General features: G+C 48.2%; 1 protein-coding gene and 1 non-coding gene across 2 annotated transcripts; one reads left to right on the forward strand and one right to left on the reverse strand.

Moving 5' to 3' along the window:
- Window positions 1-6,376: 6,376 nt before the first annotated feature.
- Window positions 6,377-10,454, forward strand: LOC123138811 (probable rhamnogalacturonate lyase C). Its single transcript, XM_044558680.1, has 8 exons — window positions 6,377-6,508; window positions 6,611-6,732; window positions 8,037-8,096; window positions 8,209-8,325; window positions 8,416-8,875; window positions 8,958-9,317; window positions 9,405-9,820; window positions 9,905-10,454. The coding sequence occupies exons 1-8, from the start codon at window positions 6,377-6,379 to the stop codon at window positions 10,380-10,382; spliced, it is 2,145 nt and encodes a 714-aa protein (XP_044414615.1). The 3' UTR covers window positions 10,383-10,454.
- A 3,548-nt stretch (window positions 10,455-14,002) lies between these two features.
- On the reverse strand, window positions 14,003-14,075 carry TRNAR-ACG (transfer RNA arginine (anticodon ACG)). Its single transcript has one exon. It is a non-coding gene; the product is annotated as a tRNA-Arg (tRNA).
- Between the last annotated feature and the right edge of the window lie 7,829 nt (window positions 14,076-21,904).

A 21,904-nucleotide genomic window follows, 5' to 3' on the forward strand; every position in this document is an offset into this window, starting at 1 on the left:
GAGGCCGAACGGCATTAGTCTGAACCAAAAGTGCTCGTGGTGCGTCTTGAATGCCGTCTTAGGTTCGTCCTCCTCGCGCATCCTGATCTAGTGGTAACCAACGCGCAAGTCCGGCTTGGAGAACACCGCGGCACCGGCCAATTCGTCGAGGAGCTTGTCAATGATGGGCAGAGGGAACTTGTTCTTAATGGTGGCATCATTGAGCCGGCGATAGTCGACGCGGAATCGCCAGGTGTCGTCCTTCTTCTTCACGAGCAGCACCGGCACGGCGTAGGGACTGACGATGTGCGTGATCACACCCGAGTCCAGCATCTCCTTGACCAGGCGCTCGATCTTGTCCTTCTGTAATGGTGAGTAACAGTACGGGCGCATGTTCACGGGGACCGCGCCCTCCACCAGCGTGACGGCGTGGTCGTACTGGCGATGAGGAGGGAGCCCATGCGGTGTTGCGAACAGTCAGCGAATTCCTCGAGCAGGTCTGCGAGCGGGGATTGACTTGCACATTTGCGAGCCGGACGCGATGCGAGGCCGCATGTGTCCACCATGGCCATGGCCCAGACATCGTTTCCGGTGATCATCTTGCGCAGCTCCTCTGACCCGACGGCCTTGAGCGTGGTAGCCGGCTTGGGGGAAACGCCGCGCAGAGTAACCTCTTCACCGCCGTGCTGGAACTTCACCCACTTGTCCTGCCAGTGGCGCGTCATCGGGCTGTTTTGGGCGAGCCAGTCCATCCCCAGAATGCCATCATACGCTCCAATCTCCAGCTCACGCATGGGCGTTTAGAAGGTGTGGCCCTGCATCCACCACTTGAGGCCGGGCACCATGCACGTGCAGGTGAGCTTGTCGCCGTTGGCCACGTGCACCTCTGTCGCCAGCATTTCTTCTGTGGCGAGGCCGAGGCGATCAACAAACGCTTTGTTGACGAAGCTGTGAGTACTGCCCGAATCGAGCAGCAGGAGCATGACCTGGTTCCCGACGAGGGCGCGCAACCTGATCGTGGTCGTGGAATCCGTGTCGTCGAGCGCGTGCGAGGAGAGGAGACAGCACTCTGGCGCGTCCACGGCCGGAGCAGGGTGTTGCGCCACCGGGCCTGGTTCGTCGAGCAGCTGCAGGGCATGGATGGTGTCGTCCGAGAGGACCTCACCATGATCACCGACGTTGATAGTGAGCAGTTGCACGGGCTGGGCGCATCCATGCTCTTTGGAGTAGCGATCCCGACACTTGAAACAGAGGTTGTTTGCACGACGGAAATCGCACAGCTGTCGCTCCCGGGCGTACTCGTCGCCTTGGACGCGAACCGGTGCGGCCACTGTGCGGTGTGGAAGTGCCGCTGCAGTTGCTATTGGCGGTGGTCGGCCTGCGGGTGTGACGCGGGGGCGCGCACGGTTCGTGCCCAGTTCTTCCTCTTGGATGCGCGCGAGCACCGTGGCGCGCGTGATACTTGAGGGTGCCTGGAGTCGCACCGGCGCACGCAGCTCGTCCTTCAGGCCGAGGAGGAACTGCGTCACGAAGAACTTGGTGTTGATCAACGGATCAAGAGCGAGCAAGTGGTACATCTGTTCGTCGAATGCGGCGCAGTAGTCGGCGACGGTGCCTGTTTGGCGGAGTTGCAGCAGCTTGTGCATCACCACCTCAAACTCGTCGACGCCGAACTCCTCCAGGACCGCCGCAGTGAAGACGCCCCATGTGATGTTGCGATGCGTTTGGCGGAACGCTTGGAGCCAGTGCACGGCTTGGCCATTGATGTAGAGCGCCGCGGTGGCGACCCAGTGATGGGCGGCCACCTTGTAGAGCTCGAAGTATGCGAGGCAACGATCCAGCCACAAGTATGGCACCGTGCCGTCGAACTTGGGAAAATTGTGCTTCGGAGGTTTGTGATACTCGTTGGTATGGTAGCCCGGCGGGGACGCGGTCGTCGCGGCGACGAATTCGCCCTGCGATGGCACCGGTAGGAGAGGTGGACGGTGGTCGCCCAGACGCGCGTGCGACGACAACGGCTGCGCCGGATCTGGCACGGGTGCGGGGACGATGGAGGAGGAGGGGGCGGTGGGGGTTGCTGTTGCGGTTGCGCGTGCGGGTGAAGATGCGTGGTGACCGAGGCTGTTGGGGAGGCCGAACCTTCCACCGTCTTGCGCGTGAGGTCGATGTCCGCCTGGGTCAAATCGAGCTGCCGCGAGAGGCCGCGCATCTCCTGCGAGATCTGGGCATTGAAGGCGCCTGGAGCTCGATCTGTTTCTCGTGCGCCACTTTCTGGTCGTCGATTCTGGCGAGCAGCGTCTCCAGCATCTTGGTGATGTTGGTGTGCCCCTCGTCCATGGCGGCCAGAACTTGTCGTGTCTCCGCCGATGCCTTGGAAGGCGCCGTTGTCTTGCTCGAAAGGGCGTCGAACCCCGCGACGGATTTTGTGCGGCTCACCGGAGCAAACCACACCGGCGCGGTGGATGTTACCGACTCCCAATTGAGGAAGGAAAATTTTCGGCGGATTTAAGGCTCTGAATACCAGTTGTAACACCCTAGGGAGCGAGAGAGGGATCTAGATCGAGCGAGGGGAGGGGAGAGGATGGCTCGGAGAGGAAGGAGGATTGGATTGCAGAGGAAGGATTGAGTACAGAAAATTGTCAACATACACATAACACCCACGGCCATAGGCGGCCCCTTTTTAACACCACACACGCATGCCACTTGGCTGGCCAGCTGGCTGGGCCCACCAGCCAGCTCTAGAGCACACTGACCACAGGTTAGGTGTGACATGAGATGTAGGGAGACGTCGGGGAGACGCAGGGAGCTCGATGGCTGAAGTACAGGGAGACGTGCACTCGGATCTGCCCGCTTTAGAGCCAGCACGGGCGACAGACGTGGTGAGTCGCGTCAGAAACCTAGAAAGAGTCATGCATCGCCTCTATCTCTCTCACACACAAAAGGAGAGAGGGGAGAGAGAAATAACGTGGGGGAGGTGAACATGTCGATGGAGAAAACCGAGGGAGCGGGGTGGCATACTGGAACTTCTGGTGTAATAACACGGAGAACTTGGGTAAGTTGCGGCTTGAGAATCAACAATCGCTGCTTCAGGCTTAGGTTGCATGCTAGTTCAACTATTATAATTGATTCCTGAGAATCGGATGTAAGAAGTATGGGTATTTGTTTGAGATTCAAGTATCTTGAGGCATCAAATCCAAGAATAGCCCAGACGAAGGGGAGTGGAGTTTCTCGATCAGAGCTCAAATGAGCTCATGTGAATAGTAAACAAAAAATAAAAAATCTGATTATTTTTTTGTAACAAACATTGTCAAATGTCCTAAGAGGTTGCAAATTTTTATTATAAATCACATTTCTGAAGGGATTTGCAAAAAAAGTACTCTGAAAATGCTACTTTCAAAAGCATTTTGGAGCACTGTTTTTTTGCAACAACTCCCACAATGATTTCATGATGAAATATTTCAAGCTCTTAGAACATTTGTTAATGTCTGTCACAAAACAAATTTACATTCTTTTTTATTTTTATTTTTTGATTTTACTGTTTACCCGAACTTATTTTGAGTTCTGGCTGAGAAGGTGACTTCCAAACGAAGGCTACGTTAGTAGTGTAGTTACAATGCAGTGCCATAGTGTGACACCAACTCTCGCTCTCGACCTCCACCTAGACCCATCCATGCAGAGCACGGACCCATATCAAAGCAAAAAGGTTTGCTGATGTGTGTGTGCGCGTGCGTGCATGTGTTTTTATATTAAAAATATGAACATTTTGAAAACTTAGGGACTTCTTAAATTTCGCAAACATTCCTCAGAGCTGCAAACATTTTCAAAACTACAAACATTTTCAGAATTCATGAATTTACAATTTTTTATGAGTACCTTAGAAAACATGAACTTTTTATTGTTTCACCAACTTTTAAACAAGTAACACGAAAACTAATATTTTTTCCCTGGCGCCCATGCAACAGAGGAACGAGCACACAAAAAGCACAAACGAGTCAAGAGGCGGTTTGAGTAGCGGTTGGGCGAACTTAAATGGCCGTTGTCCAGCGTATGCTATAGAAGCATCTTGGCACCTTAAGCGCTAAATAGAAGCTCCTGAGTTTTGGGATCAAAAAAATTAAACACGAGAGCAATTCCCAGTATTCCCTACGAGGCCTAAGTGAAAGCGACGTCCCACGGGGGTCGAGCTTCTAACTCTCCGGAACTTAATTGCGCTTATATCCATCACTGTAGTTTTTTGGGCCCACGAGAAAACTGATGGGTCAAATATCTTACCCAGCGCACAAGATTGCGATGAAGATGGGATAACATTACCTATACCCATTACCTACCTTACCCATGAATGCCTTAACATGTGGGCCCTAAAAAAAGGTGGACGCGGGTAATTCAACCATACCTACCCAAATCTCTACCAATCCCGTCCCTTTGGCCAAAAAATCCCAAAGAAATGGCTAATCTAGCCACAACATATTGTTTATTATGTTGAAATGTTGTTTTTTCTACACAAATGGTACTGATGGTTGTTGTTGATTGCATGTATGGGCTTCCCCATGGGGATAGAAAACCCAACGAGGATGGGGATGGGAAACTTGTTATCCCCATGGGCGGGTATGGGGATGGGATGACTGTCGCGGGGACGGGGATGGGAGTCCAATACCCGCCTGGGTAATCCCCATTGTCAGCCTGATCTAAGAATGAGTGTGGGCAATTTTTTAACCATATACAACATTCTTTTTTAGAAAATGGCATTATGGTGAAAACATACCATCCAAAATATGCATATGAAACATAACATCCAAAATATGCACCAACCATCGTAGCCTTACATGCAAAACATATCATCCAAAAATGTTCACCAGCCACCATAGTTTCATCAAGCAATACACGTCAGCGCTAAATATGGCGGATCTCGGGTAGGGCTCCCGATCTGGTAGCCTTGGCACGGTAGTAATAGGAACACGGTGTTTACTCAGGTTCGGGCTCTCTCAAAGAGATAATACCCTACTTCCTGCTTTGATTGTATTATTGTGGATGGGGTAAAAAATACAGGTGATCTACCGTCATATCGCATGTGAATGAGTTCCTCCCTCTACGGTCCATGCACCTCGGTTTATACAGATACCGGGGTTGCCTAGGGTTACACATAAATCGGTTGTATCTTGGGGCAACCGTGTCGGATACTACCCCTAAACTTTGGAGTGTGCGCCAAGTCTTTTGGTCATTCCTTCTTGCCGTACTTGGCCGAGATGAGCGAGGTCCACTAGTTGATGAGCCGGGGGGGGGGGGGGGGGGGGGGTCCTCAGCCCAGCCAAAGGACCGGTAATCGACACACTGAGCACACCCTAATCCAGGACTCTATCAGTAGGCACTGAACCGGTCTTCAAACCGAGGATGCTCGTCGGTCCCTCTAAGCCTCTCTCAATCTTTAGTTTCGGCCTTGCAAGTTGGTTCAACCTTACACAATTCCCGAAAATAACACCCTCATCGGCTATCGGGTGAAGCGCACCTCGGGCAAGGTCCGAGGACTCACCCTTACTTTAGCTTCTGACGTATTCCCCGACCCTAATTTTTAACAAAAATTTTGTACTCCCAGGGCTGGTTCGATTTCACTGCAGGAGACAGGTCATCGGCTCCCCGGCCCGAGGGCCCAGTGGAAGCCATCCTTGCCGTCCTGCTGACCCAGACCATGGATAATTCCACGGCTCTGGCCAAGGCCAAGCGAACCAAAACCTCCAAGGGTGCGGCCACGCGCTGCAGCGCCTCCGTGCTTCCAGTCCTCAGCCACGAAATGTCCGGACGATGGATCCAACACCGGTGAGGGTCACGAAGGCGAAAGCCTTCCTTTGCATGCTGAGGGCGGAGGGACCAGCCGTGCTGAATTCTACACGACAAAACACAGAATCGTTGCGAACAAACATTTGGAGATGTAAAGAAAAGAAATGGAGTTTCAAAAAGAAAAAATGTTACTGATTTTAAAAAGTATTAGGAGAACTTCCGAAGAATTATTTCATGAGTTTAGAACTCAAGTCTAGTTTTTCATGAAAACTTTAGCGAACGTTTCTATACTGTGAAAATCCTTTGGTGCAAGCATCCATTTCCCCCATACATGGTGCCAATGCTTTTGCACGGTCAAAATAATCGTCTCCCTCTCCCGCTTGGTTGCGTGTCGGCGCAAAGTCATTGGAAGCGAAGCAAGCTGCTAAGTTCGCTTCTTCGTTCCGACGCATAGAATCTGGTCGGGGTAATTCCACCGGCTCCAAGAGAGCTTCGAATCGCTTTTCTCCTACGTTAGGGAATTAGAGATGATCTTATATATGCATCAAGGATCCGTCCACGACAAGCTTCATTGCAGCAAGAGGTCGACCTCGTTCTTTCGCTCCGGCAGCGACGCATGCACGGCATGTCGACGTGGGCGGTCATGGCGTTCCTGCTCTCTGTCATTGCGGCGGCGTCGCAGCTGTTGCCCGTGGCGCGCGCGGCCGCTCCAGGGACCCTAAGCGCCGGCGTTAAGCTGCAGGAAGATCAGCACCAGGTGCGCGCACAGTTCTTTGAGGTCATTGGAAATGTAGTACTCCTACAATTTTTTCGTATGCAGATATTGTGACATAATGTAATGGTTTGCATGTTACAACAGGTGGTGGTGGACAACGGTATTGTGCAGGTGGCGGTGTCCAAGCCGCAGGGCCAGATCATCGGCGTCCGTTATGTCGACGACACTAACCTCCTCTACTTCAACAACAATGAGATATCAGGCGGGTATGTCTGTTATGTCTTGATTTTTAATGTTTATTTTTCCTTATTTTTAAGTACATGAACATTTTGCTAAATTCATGAACTTCTTTTAAAATTTATGAATATTATTAAAATATTCATGGATTTTTTTAAACTAATGGAACACTTTCAAAATTTGATGAACACTTCTTAAAATTTGATCAACATTTTTTAAAAATAACCACGAACATTTTTGAACTTTTTCGTCAGTCGGTAAACACTTTTTATATTCTCTAACACGTTTTTACTGATTGTTTTATATCCACAAACATTTTTTAACTTTTTCATAAGTCTGTAGACACTTTTTTATATTTTCTAACACGTTTTGCCTGATTGTTTTCAAAACTCAAGATTTTCTAAAAGCCATATGGCTTACATTCAAACATTTTTTTAAAAATCACCAATATTTTATTACACTCGTGACCATTTAAAAAAAATCATAATTGTTTTAAAAGTTGTGACCTTCTTCTTGAAAACTTGTGAATATTTTAATATTCTTGAACACTTTTCATTGTTGTAATAATATCATTTTAGATATGTGAAATATATAGTAGACATTTTTTAGAGCTCCATGTGGCGGAGACCTTGCCGCAATTGTCCTCTCTGCCACAGGGACTTGGGAGGACGCCTTTGCTATGCTGTCCTAGAAAAAGCGGCGTGGGTTCTCTAACGAATTAGAGGATCTCTAACATATTTCGTAAAAACATCACCTGTTAAAATCTCGTAAAACGAATTTACGGTACCGTGAGGCATCGGACGAGACAGATCATGTAAACTCATACCATAAAAGTTTTTTTCTTTCTTTTCTCCTCACGCTTCTTCTTCCCTGGTACACACGCATGGATGAATTTGAACTCCGGCCGGCCAGAACAGCGCTGCTCCGGCCCGCTTGCTCTGGCGATGCTCTGCCGACGCTCCAGCCCGCCACGTGCTCCAGCGATGCTCTGGCCGGCCGTTGCCGAGCTCCTCCGCCTGCTCGCTGCTCATGTGCGGCGTCACCAGGCCCCCTGCTCCGGCGTTGACCGGTTTTACCGGATCCGCAAAAAACGGCTTGAATCCTCCATATATGACGGATGGGTGCTCTAATACATGGGAACCTGTAAAAAATTATGGGATATGCTATTTTACAGGATCTATTCCGTGTTTTTTTTAACCTGTACCATAAATGTGAAGGTTTGACCGCTTTTGTGGGATTTGTTAGAGATGCTCTTACCACTATCTAAGTGTGTATGTGTAGTTATATAATTCGTGGTAATTTGAATCGTAATTTTGTATCTGAAATTTTGCAGGTACTGGGATGTAGTTTGGAACTTTCCAGGATCGGGATATCCCACGGGCATGAACGACATGTACATATCCTCAGTTCCTCAGTGCTAGTAGCTTTTACACCTTGTTTCTTTTTTTCCGAGATAAAAATGAACACCTTGCTTAATGGAATCCCATTTGAATTTGCGCTTCCAGGTTGGACGGTACAGAGTTCAGGGTGGTATCTGCGAGTGAGGAGCAAGTGGAGCTCTCCTTCATGAGAACCTACGACCCATCACGCCTCAACAGCGTCCCGCTCAACGTCGACAAGAGGTGCGCGCACCACTCCATCATCCCAGTTCTTCATGGACGTCTTGATTTCGAAGTGGATCTTGATGCCCATCATGCATGAATCATGCTCAGGCTGGTGATGCTGAGAGGCGGCTCCGGGTTCTACTGCTACGCCATCTTCGAGCACGCTGGCGGCTGGCCGGCCGTCGACGTCTCCGAGGCCCGGCTCGTCTTCAAGCTCGACCCCACGACGTTCAACTACATGGCCGTCTCAGACGGGATCCAGAGGTTCATGCCAGGGGCGGCGGACCGGGACGCGCCCCGGGCCGTGCCGCTCGCGTACAAGGAGGCCGTGCTGCTCGTGCACCCGTCGGAGACGCAGTTTGCTGGGGAGGTGGACGACAAGTACCAGTACTCGATGGACAACAAGGACAACCGCGTCCACGGATGGATCGCCGGTGCCGGTGGTGGCGGCGGCGGCGGCGGCCCGGTGACCGTGGGGTTCTGGGTGGTCACCCCCAGCAACGAGTTCAAGAGCGGCGGCCCCCTCAAGCGCGAGCTCACCTCCCACATCGGCCCCACCTCGTTGACTGTGAGTGCGCGTTCTTTCTTTCTTGTGTTCCAGGAAGACACAAACGTATCCACCTGGTTCATGTCATCATGTGAAATGGCAGATGTTCATGGGGACTCATTACATCGGGAACGATATGGTGGCGAAGATCGAGGCCGGCGAGCACTGGAAGAAGGTCATGGGGCCGGTGTTCATCTACCTCAACTCCAACCGGCCAGAGAGGGGAGGCTTCCACGAGCTCTGGGCGGACGCCAAGGCGCAGGCGGAGGTCGAGGCGAGCAAATGGCCGTACAGCTTCCCGGAGTCGCCGGACTTCCACAAGGCAGGCGAGAGGGGCTCGGTCACCGGTCGCTTGCTGGTCAGAGACAGGTACACGAGCGGCGGCGAGGACGTGCCCGCCCGGCTGGCCTACGTCGGCCTCGCCGCTCGGGGACAGCCCGGCTCCTGGGCGCCGGAGAGCAAGGTACATAGGCACGCAAAGAACCCACCGAAATTCGATGAGAAATTTTTGGATATGCTCATCCTTGTTGACGACTTGCCATGGATTCAGGGTTACCAGTTCTGGACGAGGGCGTCGGCGACCGGCGGCAGCTTCGCCATCGGCAACGTCCGGGCAGGAGAGTACAACCTCTACGCCTGGGTCCCCGGGGTCCTCGGCGACTACATGCGCACGGATCCGGTAACGGTGGTGCCCGGCGTCGCCATTGCCCTCGGCGACCTCGTGTTCGAGCCGCCGCGATCGGGGCCGACGCTGTGGGAGATCGGCGTGCCAGACCGGAGCGCCGCCGAGTTCTTCGTCCCTGATCCCAACCCCAGGTACCTCAGCAAGCTCTTCGTCGCCAGGGACAAGTACAGGCAGTACGGGCTGTGGGAGCGGTACGCCGAGCTGTACCCCACGGGCGACCCCGTCTTCACCATAGGCGTGAGCAACCCCTCCGAAGACTGGTTCTTCGCGCATGTCACAAGGTGCCCATTGATGCCTAACTGAACCCTGAGCTGACACGTTCCCTCTGTACCAGACAAAACAGTCGTTAACTTGTGACGGTGCAGGAAGAGTGGCAACGGCGAGAACGCGCCGACGACGCGGCGGATCCGGTTCGACCTGCCCCGCGTCGCCGCCGGTGGCACCTACACGCTGCGCATGGCCCTCGCGGCGGCGCACATGTCCAAGCTGAAGGTGCAGGTGAACGGGGCGACGGGGAAGGGGTCGGCCGGGGGAGTGTTCGTGACGCCCGAGTTCGGCGACGACAACGCGATCGCGCGGCACGGCGAGCACGGCAGGTGGTGGAGCTTCGAGTTCCCGATCGATGGGCGCCTGCTCGTGCAAGGGGAGAACACCATCAGCGTCACGCAGGCGAGGGCGTTCAGCGTGTTCCTGGGGGTCATGTACGATTACGTCCGGCTGGAAGGGCCGTCCGGTTGGGATTCTGGAGTCACAAGTAGTGCTGGTCTAGGCAAAATCTTGCCTCTCGGTTTGCTATATGGGCTTGTCGTGCTACCAACATTGATATTTCTGCTAAGCAAGTGATACAGAAGTCCATGGATCTTTCCTCTCGGCTAAGTTTTTTTTACCGGTGCTGCGAGCTAGTACCGGTGAAGTCCCAACCAATCAAATGCTTCCAGCTAACTTTGTGTGGGCCAACTATTCAATGGTATAGTGTTGTATTTGGCTAGTATCTCATCCATTAGGTCAAATCAATGTCAGACCCAACTGAGTGCATCTTTTATGCCTAACCATGCATGCATGTTGTCGGACCATTCCACACACGGAAAAGGCAAACATTTTATTTATCTTGGAAGATATTAATTCATTGGTATCTTTTGAATAAAAATTTCATTTTGAAATATTTTTACATATTTGAATTCCCGACAACGTGATCTTTAAAATAAGAGCAAACTTGAATACATTTTGAACGAGTTCAAAATTCTTACAACATATTTCACTCATTTGTAATAAAAACACTCATTTCTTAAAAAATAATTTAACTTGTTTATTTCACTCATTTCAAAATACTTATTTTAGTCATCCAAAACACATATTTCAATCATTTGACAAAATTGGTTTCACTCATTTCAAAAAACGGATTTCACTATGTTCAATTCAAAGACAGTGTTCACCAAATTGAGATGTGAAACTTGTTATTTGAATATATTTCGAATGAGTTTAAAATTGTTGCAACATATTTACATCATTTCTTAAAAATTGATTTATTGTTTATTTCACTCATTTCAAAATACGTACTTCAGTCATTTCAAAACACATATTTCAATCATTTGAAATAATTGGTTTCACTCATTTCAAAAAACGGATTTCACTCCTTTCAATTCAAAGACAGTGTTCACTCAATTGAGATGTGAAACTTATTATTTGAATACATTTCGAACGAGTTTAAAATTCTTGCAACATATTTCACTCATTTCTAATAAACAAATTTCACTCATTTCTTAAAAAATGATTTAGCTTGTTTATTTCACTCATTTCAAAATATTTATTTCAGTCATTTCAAAACACATATTTTGATCATTTGAAATAATTGGTTTCACTCATTTTCAAAAAAACGTGAGACCAACCCCACTCATTTTCAAAAACTTATTTCACTCCTTTGAAAAAACATATTTTACTCATTTTCAAAAACTTATTTCACTCATTTTCAAAAACTTATTTCACTCCTTTGAAAAACATAACTAGAATTGAAATATAATTGAAAATTCAAACTAGTCAAAATATATCCAAATTGGTCTTGATTTAAAGATCTTGTTGACCTAAATACAAATATATAAAAAGTTTCCAAAACAAAAATTCGGTTTGAAAGTTTTGAGCAATTCAAAATGCTAGATTGAAAATAAAAGGCAAGCTTTTTGTTTGGAGAGAGAGAGACAAGGACGACATGTGCATGCAACTAGTGTTGTACTATTCTGTGTGAAAGCATCCTTCAGTAGTACTTTTCATGACAAAAGTATGTGCATGTCAGTTGAATTAGCTGTGTATTCCGTCTGTATCTCCAAATGTGAATGGATTTTATTTTCATTGCATGAATCTTAAAGTCCGAGGTGTAAGATGGATCCTTTGCCGGTACGTACCGGTTCCGGTAAAAGAGACTTTGCGTCTTTCCTCTTCCCTTTTGTTTTTTGTCGCCCAATAATAATACTACAACGAAATGGAAAGCAAAATGTTTAGACCAGCGCTAGCGGTCAGCCAACCGACCTGAGACAGTTGTGTGGTGCGAGGAACACGAGCCATTCGATTGATCCCTAGCTCGTCCCTCCTCCCTCCTCCCTCGCATACCACGAAACAACGGTAGGGAGCTCGCCTTGCCCTACGCTTGCGCCCTACAACTCCATCGCCTCCTCCCTCTCGCGCAAGGAAACCATGAGCCTCCGGCACTGTTCCACTCCGGTGATTAGCTTGCACCACGGGCGTTGAGCTTTGCAGCATCGTTGGTGTCTCTTACAGCTCAGGCGCCTCGCTCCGAGAACCATGTCCCACTTGCAGTAGTGCCGACCATCGTCGCAATAGCTTGCCTCACTGCTTAGATCAACAGGCGTCCTGCCACCCTTGTATGATGTCTTTGCAACACATCGTCTCGCCCATTGTAGCATGGACATGTGGAGCGCAAGCCATTACCCTTGCAACATCGTCGTCCACCTTTGCAGTCCGTCGACTGCTTGCAACACTGTTTCATGGGTGCCAACTGTCTTGCAAATTGCAACACTGCCCCATGTGGTGGCTTATCTCCCGAGTTTGTAGCAGACATCGTCTCCTCATGTGGACTTGCAATAGCTTCGAGAGGCTGCAGGGCATGTAAGATGGCATTAGTCGGCTTGTCGCAACGGCATGAGACTGTAGGAGTTGGCAACAACGGTCGACGCGTAGTGTGGGGAAAAAGTTTGGAAAGAATAGTCATGGTTAACGACGAAGAAAAACATAATGTCTCTAGCCCAATAAGGATGGCACAAGACCCCATAGGCCCACACCCTCTATTTCAACATGGCGGGGAAGCAATACTTCATATAAACAATGAATATGCGATATTATGAAGGCATAGGTTCTCAATTGAACTTGCATGCCATCGAGCCTATAGTCTAAAGGATTAAGTTCAATAGTGCCAAAAATAGTTACAAAGATGGGAAGACCACACACTAAAATATCAAATTTAAATAGACCGCGAGAAGTAACTAATACATTTTCTATCACCAAGATAATTAAAAGCACATTTGCAGACTCCTTTCAGCTAAACATCAACGACATCACAAGACCAAAGGAAAAATAAATCAAAAGAAGACATGTGCTGAAAACGACCTTACGGAAATGAATCAATGCTGCCATCTGAAAGTGTGCCAGGCAAGTTACTGTCGCTCCCATGCATACTTCATATGAACACTTGTTGACAACAATCTGATGAAAAAAGAATACAGACCCACCATATATATGTGTTTACTAAATGATTATTTGATAAGGCAAAGCTTCTTATGACCCAAAAATAGCTCTTAAGGAAAAAAGAGAACGACTAGTTGGCAACAACGGTCGACGCCTAGTGTGGGGATTTTTTTTGGAAAGAATAGTCATGGTTAACGACGAAGAAAAACATAATGTCTCTAGCCCAATAAGGATGGCACAAGACCCCATAGGCCCACACCCTCTATTTCACACATGGCGGGGAAGCAATACTTCATATAAACAATGAATATGCGATATTATGAAGGCATAGGTTCTCAATTTAACTTGCATGCCATCGAGCCTATAGTCTAAAGGATTAAGTTTAATAGTGCCAAAAATAGTTACAAAGATGGGAAGACCACACACTAAAATATCAAATTTAAATAGACCGCAAGAAGTAACTAATACATTTTCTATCACCAAGATAATTAAAAGCACATTTGCAGACTCCTTTCAGCTAAACATCAACGACATCACAAGAACACTTGTTGACAACAATCTGATGACAAAAGAATACAGACCCACCGTATATATGTGTTTACTAAATGATTATTTGATAAGGCAAAGCTTCTTATGACCCAAAAATAGCTCTTAAGACAATCTGATGACAAAAGAATACAGACCCACCGTATATATGTGTTTACTAAATGATTATTTGATAAGGCAAAGCTTCTTATGACCCAAAAATAGCTCTTAAGGAAAAAAGAGAACGACTCCGCTGGGGATCGAACCCAGAATTTCTGGTTTCGTAGACCAGCGCCTTATCCATTGGGCCACGGAGTCCTAATGAATGAAGTAAAATGTTAACCTTACTCCATTAGACACCAGTGACTGAGTCACCATGCGGATTAGTGGGGGCATCTGTGTGATCACTTGGCAATCAGACCTGACATTACAACGAACCAACTGTAACCTCAAAATGCAGCTGCTCCTGTTGGTACACGGCTGATGCCATGGCCGCGACAAGGCCACGTCAAGATGGATCTGACCAGGTATAATAAACTGTGGTCACAAACTGAACGATCGTTTCACTGCTGTTTCCATTTCACATCTTTATCCTTCTGCAGCATGTGCACGTACTATGAACGTGTGGCCATAGTAGTCAAGCATCTGGTGTTCACGGAAACAAGATACTGGATTTCTTTGTTTTTTAGAATCTTAGCACTATATTTTTTTTCAGATGAATTTTAGCATTATAATTTTTTCCAGAAGTGTGAAGCTTTGTTATTACTGAAAGTTAACATAGTTTGGGATACATAAAGACATATTTTAAAAACCGAACCGGTGATCCAACTGGTTAGGCCTTCGGTTCAGGTTTTTACTGGTCGGACCGCAGGTTCACCGGTTCGATGGCTGTTTTTTACAATAAAAATATATATTACGAGTAATAATATATGCTAATTTAGGTCAAATAGCAACGGTTTCCTCTATTAGACAACACATAAGTGTCGGTGAGGTGGTTATCTGCCCTAGGATAGGCAAATGCCCATGACTTATGTCAAATCCCACTACTTGTGGAAATATTTTTCTGAGTTTCTCTCTACACCGGTTCGACCGCCCAGTTTATTAGCCGGTTTCACAAAAAAAAAACGCCCGGTCTGACAGGTTCTCACCGGTCTAGTTGCAGTCGGCCTTTTGTGCTTAAAACCGGCGTGAGCACCAGTTCTGTTTTTTTTTGTTCGACCGACGATCCGGTCCGGTTTTTTAAACTATGCATAAAGAATCATGGGGCGAACCAACTTCTGGTGGATGGTTAGGAGGACAGTTGTATTCCCAGCGCACCAGGGTTCAAGTCTTAGACTTGACATTGATGCTCGTATTTTCCTGGATTTATTTCAGGGTTTCCAGCTATGTGCATTAGTGGGATGTGATGTTCCCGTCGACTATGAATGCATCTGTGATGACTTCATCAATTTCAAGATAATATGCCAGCTCAGTCTTTCGAAGGTGCTCATAATAGCAGGGTGTGCGTGCATGCATTCATATGGATGAGTGTATATGTGTATATATGAGTGTATGTGTCTGTACTGTGTAAAAAAAGAATCATAAGGTTGGCCCAACCACACGTGACGTCCTTGATCTAAGGAATGAGAAAACTTAGCTAGCAAATGGGCTTCACGATTTGATGCCCGCCTTCGAAATGACAAGTACAATTAAATTCCTGTGCTCTTGACCTAATCTCAGCTATTATAGCTTTCCTCCTCACCCGCGAGATGGCCCATAAGGTCACCACCAATCTTACAAACACTTCATGGGATAGTGAGTCAATCATGCTGTTTCCTATTTGGCGCCCGTTGCGCCCGTTAATGCGTTAAGCGCAAAGCGGCGCACACCCTCTGTACGACGTGCGCGTTGGACGTGATTCGAACCCACGATCTCGCTGAATTAGTAAACATGCAGTAGCCACCACCCCACAACGCGCTTTTGATACATTTTTCCATTTACGCCTATTGTCTTATTCTGTTTGTTTCCTTTTTCCTTTCTCTTCCATTTTTTTATTTTTATTTCCTTTTCAATCCGTGAACCTTTTTCAAGTTGTTGATATTTGTTTTTCAAAATGGATGAACTGTTTTTTTTCCAAATTTGTGAACTTTTTTGGGAATTGATGAACTTTTAGAAAAACCGATGAACTTTTTCAAAATTGATGAACTTTTTCCGAATTTGTGAACTTTTTTTTGAAAATTGATGAACTTTTTTCAAAGTCTATGAACAGTTTTTCGAATTTGTGAATTTTTTTTAGAAACTAGGAACCTTTTTTCGAAATCAATGAACTTTTTTTAAATTAGTGAACCTTTTTGAAAATCGATGAACTTTTTTTCAACATCAATAAACTCTTTTTCAAAATCGGTGAACTCTTTGAGTGCATGAACTTTTTCTAATTCCTGATTTTCTTAAATCAGTGAACTTCCGAATTTCGTTCACATCTTTGCCAAAAAAGTTCACGTTTTCCTAATAAGTAGTATGTGCAGTAAATAGCGCGCTACATTTTGTACTTAAACATGTCGCGCTAAAATGTTTCACAAATGCCTAAAGGTCGTGGTGGTTATCCGACCTGCATCAGATCTAAACGGCGCGAGCTCAATTCCTGGCGGGAGCAACTTTTTCGATGGTTTTCTGCGCAATAAATTCATTTTTCGCTGCACTTGGTGGTTTTGGGCCGGCCCATCAGGTGCGGCTGCGAGCGCCAGTAGCCTGAACGGGCGCTTAAAGCGCCGTATAGGAGCTCTCGTCAATCATCGTAAACATACGAGCTCATTTTTTGTGTTGATCAGCCCAACCACCGCTATTTGGGCCTTGAGCGTTTCAAATTTCTGTCATGTGAGAACTGAGAGGAGAAAGCAACAAAGAAGGCACATAACCTTGCACGCTCAACAATTTACAACACACCTAGATGTCATGTGTGGCTTGGCCAGCAGCCACGGGCGTTTGCAACTTCTTAAACATGACATCACCGTATGTCAGCTCTAAGAGCATCTCCACTCGCCCCCCCCCCCCCCAGTGCACCCAGCGATTGTGTTTTGGCCTATGCGCCGGCGGGTTTTTCGCCCTGAGGGCGATCCAGTTCCCAGCCAGGCCCTAAGTTTTGGCCCCAAGACGCACATAAAATCAAATTTGTCTTTCCCGTTGCCAAAAAACACCACAAGTTCGGCGATCATCGGCGATCTTCCATAGTCCGGCGATCACCATACCACAGTTCGGCGATCAAACATACACGAAAGTTCAGCGTTCAAAAGAAAGGACGCGTAGACAAATGAATGCATCAAACGACGGGCTCCTCCGACGTGGGACTGGCCGCCGCTGGTGTGCTCGGCGTCGGCGTGGCTTCGATGCTCGGGCTGGCCGGCGTCGGCGTGGCTTCTGTGCTCGGCGTTAGTGTGGCTTCATCGCTCAGGCTGGGCGTCGGCGTGGGCATAGGCACAGTGGTCGAAGGCATCTGGTTCAAGACGAGGCCGCGCTCCGCCAAGTACCACGCCTTGACCTGCTCTTCCATCGTCGACATGTCCGCCCCCATCAAGAATGCCAGGTTGGTGCTCCTCTTCTTCGCGGCAACATTGGTCCAGAGTAGGTCGAGTTTGGCGGCGCTGGTCATCATCAACACCGACCACCGTGCGTCGGATTTCTCCTTCCTCCTTCCGACATTGCTCTTGCGGTCGACAATGCACTGCTTGATCGATGATTGCAGCCGCTCGACAGCCGGTGCCGCGCCCCTCGCCGTCTTGGCTCTTTTGTTGCCGTCAGGGCGTCCATCCGCCGCGCTCGGGGCGGGCACGTCCGGCTTGTAGGTCTCCTTGGCCTTGCGAGGGTGAGCAGGACATCCCTCCACTTCTCGCATGACTTGGTCGGGGAGAACACGTGAAGGAACTTGAACTCTTGGTCGCTGCTGTCCTGGCAGTACATGGTGAACATCCGGACCATCTGCGCAACCGAAGAACAAGTGTCGGTGACATGCACGGCGAAAGAAGTGAGCCGGTGGCTGGACATACCTGACCCTCGATGTTGACGCCGCTTTCCGGGTGAGCCACGATCTCCTCGACGATCCCATGCCATTTCTTGCAGGCCGCCTGGATGATCCCCCAATAGTTTGCCATGGCCTTTTCACCGCGTTGCAAGTGGCTGGTGGCGAAGTAGGGGTCAACCAGCTTGCACTCATTGAACACCGACTTGATCCGTCTCCAGTACGCTTCGATGTTCTCGTTCGCGCCGGTGATCGGGTCGATGTTGGCGGTCTTCCATGCTTCGACGAGGCACTCATATTCTTTGTACGTCCACTTGACACGCGGCTCGCCCGTCCTGACATTTGCCCCTGCTTCTTCTTCCCCCTTTCCTCGCCGGCTCCATCTCCTCCTCCTCCTCTGTTGGAACTCGGCCATAGGATCGATCAAATCAAATCACGATGAATGATGTCTACTACATTACCTTCTTCTTGTAGACGTTGTTGGGCCTCCAAGTGCAAAGGTTTGTAGGACAATAGCAAATTTCCCTCAAGTGGATGACCTAAGGTTTATCAATCCATGGGAGGCGTAGGATGAAGATGGTCTCTCCCAAACAACCCTGCAACCAAATAACAAAGAGTCTCTTGTGTCCCCAACACACCCAATACAATGGTAAATTGTATAGGTGCACTAGTTTGGCGAAGAGATGGTGATACAAGTGCAATATGGATGGTAGATATAGGTTTTTGTAATATGAAAATATAAAAACAGCAAGGTAACAAGTGGTAAAAGTGAGCGAAAACTGTATTGCAATGCTTCGAAACAAGGCCTAGGGTTCATACTTTCACTAGTGCAAGTTCTCTCAACAAGGATAACATAATTAGATCATCTAAAAATCCCTCAACATGCAACAAAGAGTCACTCCAAAGTCACTAATAGCGGAGAACAAATGAAGAGATTATTGTAGGGTACAAAACCATCTCAAAGTTATTTTTTCTGATCAATCCATTGGGCTATTCCTATAAGTGTCACAAACAACCCCAGAGTTCGTAGTAAAATAACACCTTAAGACAAAAATCAACCAAAACCCTAATGTCACCTAGATACTCCAATGTCACCACAAGTATCCGCGGGTTTGATTATACGATATGCATCACACAATCTTAGATTCATCTATTCAACCAACACAAAGAACTTCATAGAGTGCCCCAAAGTTTCTACCGGAGAGTCAAGATGAAAACATGTGCCAACCCCTATGTATAAGTTCACAAGGTCACTGAACCTGCAAGTTGATCACCAAAACATACATCAAGTAGATTACGTGAATATCCCATTGTCACCATGGATAAGCACATGCAAGACATACATCAAGTGTTCTCAAATCCTTAAAGACTCAATCTGATAAGACAACTTCAAAGGGTAAACTTAATTCATCACTGATAGGTCTCCAACGTATCTATAACTTTTGATTGTTCCATGCTATTATAGTACCTTTTTTTGGACGTTTATGGGCTTTACTTTACACTTTTATATCATTTTTGGGACTAACCTACTAACCGGAGGCCCAACCCGAATTACTGTTTTTTTGCCTATTTCAGTGTTTCGAAGGAAAGGAATATCAAACGGAGTCCAAACGGAATGAAATCTTCGGGAACGATCTTTTTGGAACAAACGTGATCCAAAGGACTTGGAGTGCAAGTCAAGAAACAAGCAAGGCGGCCACGAGGGTGCCCGGCGCGCCCCCCCAGCCTCGTGGGCCCCTCGAGCATCCACCGACGTACTTCTTCCTCCTATATATACCCATGTACCCCAAAAACATCAGGGGAGCCACCGAAAAACTATTTCCACCACCGTAACCTTCTGTATCCATGAGATCCCATCTTGGAGCCGTCGCCGGCGCTCTGTCGGAGGGGAAATCCACCACGGAGGGCCTCTACATCAACTTCAAGGCCTCTCCGATGAGTTGTGAGTAGTTTACCACAGACCTTCAGGTCCATAGTTATTAGCTAGATGGCTTCTTCTCTCTCTTTGATTCTCAATACAAAGTTCTCCTTCCTCTTCTTGGAGATCTATTCGATGTAACTCTTTTTGTGGTGTGTTTGTCGAGATCCAATGAATTGTGGGTTTATGATCAAGTTTAGCTATGAGAAATATATGAATCTCCTCTGAATTCTTTTATGTGTGATTATGTAATGCCCATGATGCGGCTATATCTCTCACGTGTCGAGGCACGACTTAGAGGCATAACCACATTGTAGGTTTTGTCGCAATAAGGGTCATCTTCACACAATTCCATATAATGAACAAGAATGGGATAAAGAGAGATATAGCCCCACCATGGGCGTTACAAGTTGGTATCAGAGAAGAGAGAGGAAATGAGAGAAGAAAGGGAGCACGGGAAGGAGGAAGGAACGGAGCAGGGGAGGCCTGGCCTGGTCGACGACGGTCGTCAGGGGTGGCGGATCTGGTTACGTGTACGAGGCGAGGGCGCGAGGCAGCTCATGGCTGACGGGGTTGAGCAGACTCGGGTGTGAGGAGGCATAGATGGAGTGAGAGCTCACTTGGGAACATGCTCGGCCAGAGGGGATCGGGTGCTGGTTGGTTCAGACGCTGGTGGGCTTGGTGGATTTGGATCGGGGCAAGGTGGAGGCTGCTGGCCGGGGTGGTGCTGAAAACGAAGGAGAACTAGTGGCTGGATCGGGAGGGTTCCCGAGCATGGAGGGAGGCTGTCGGCTAGCTCGGCTGCTCGAGGAGGATCCCGAGGAAGGTGGAGACTAGGTGGCGGCGCGAGGAGGGGAATAGGGTTAGGCTAGGGTTTGATCGGTTTATATATATGGCAGGTGGTTGGCTTAGGGGCTACTCGGTGTTGGAAATATGCCCTAGAGGCAATAATAAAAGGATTATTATTATATTTCCTTGTTCATGATAATTGTCTTTTATTCATGCTATAATTGTATTATCTGGAAATCGTAATACACGTGTGAATACTTAGACCACAACATGTCCCTAGTGAGCCTCTAGTTGAGTAGCTCGTTGATCAACAGATAGTCATGGTTTCCTGACTATGGACATTGGATGTCATTGATAATGGGATCACATCATTAGGAGAATGATGTGATGGACAAGACCCAATCCTAAGCACAACACAAAGATCGTGTAGTTCGTTTGCTAGAGCTTTTCCAATGTCAAGTATCTTTTCCTTAGACCATGAGATCGTGTAACTCCCAGATAACGTAGGAGTGCTTTGGGTGTACCAAACGTCACAACGTAACTGGGTGACTATAAAGGTGCACTACATGTATCTCCGAAAGTGTCTGTTGGGTTGACACGGATCGAGACTGGGATTTGTCACTCCGTATGACGGAGAGGTATCTCTGGGCCCACTCGGTAATGCATCATCATAATGAGCTCAAAGTGGCCAAGTGTCTGGTCACAGGATCATGCATTACGATAGGAGTAAAGTGACTTGCCGGTAACGAGATTGAACGAGGTATTGGGATACCGACGATCGAATCTCGGGCAAGTAACGTACCGATTGACATAGGGAATTGTATTCGGGGTTGCTTAAATCCTCGACATCGTGGTTCATCCAATGAGAACATCGTGGAGTATGTGGGAGCCAACATGGGTATCCAGATTTCCGCTGTTGGTTATTAACCGGAGAGCCGTCTCGGTCATGTCTGCATGTCTCCCGAACCCGTAGGGTCTACACACTTAAGGTTCGGTGACGCTAGGGTTGTATGAATATGAGTATGCAGCAAACCGAAAGTTGTTCGGAGTCCCGGATGAGATCTCAGACGTCACGAGGAGTTCCAGAATGGTCCGGAGGTAAAGAATTATATATGGGAAGTCGTGTTTCGGCCATCGAGAAAGTTTCGGGGTCCACCGGTATTGTACTGGGACCACCGGAAGGGTCCCGGGGGTCCACCAGGTGGGGCCACCTATCCCGGAGGGCCCCATGGGCTGAAGTGGGAGGGGAACCAGCCCCTAGTGGGCTGGTGCGCCCCCCTGGCCCCCCTCTGCGCCTAGGGTTGGGAACCCTAGGGGAGGGGCGCCTCCACTTGCCTTGGGGGGGCACTCCAACCCCCTTGGCCGCCGCCCCCCTAGAGATCCCATCTCTAGGGCCGGCACCCCCCTGGGGTCCCTATATAAAGAGGGGGGTGGGAGGGCAGCCGCACC

Source organism: Triticum aestivum, chromosome 6B (genome assembly GCF_018294505.1).
Source record: "Triticum aestivum cultivar Chinese Spring chromosome 6B, IWGSC CS RefSeq v2.1, whole genome shotgun sequence".
NCBI classification, from domain to species: Eukaryota; Viridiplantae; Streptophyta; class Magnoliopsida; order Poales; family Poaceae; genus Triticum; species Triticum aestivum.

What these genes read in the sequence shown, in the direction of transcription:
- LOC123138811 (XM_044558680.1), top strand. Translation starts at nt 6,377, where the DNA reads ATGTCGACGTGGGCGGTCATGGCGTTCCTGCTCTCTGTCATTGCGGCG. An exon ending in CCGCTCAACGTCGACAAGAG is followed by an intron (nt 8,326 to 8,415) that starts GTGCGCGCACCA and finishes AATCATGCTCAG; the next exon opens with GCTGGTGATGCTGAGAGGCG. An exon ending in TTCTTCGCGCATGTCACAAG is followed by an intron (nt 9,821 to 9,904) that starts GTGCCCATTGAT and finishes GTGACGGTGCAG; the next exon opens with GAAGAGTGGCAACGGCGAGA.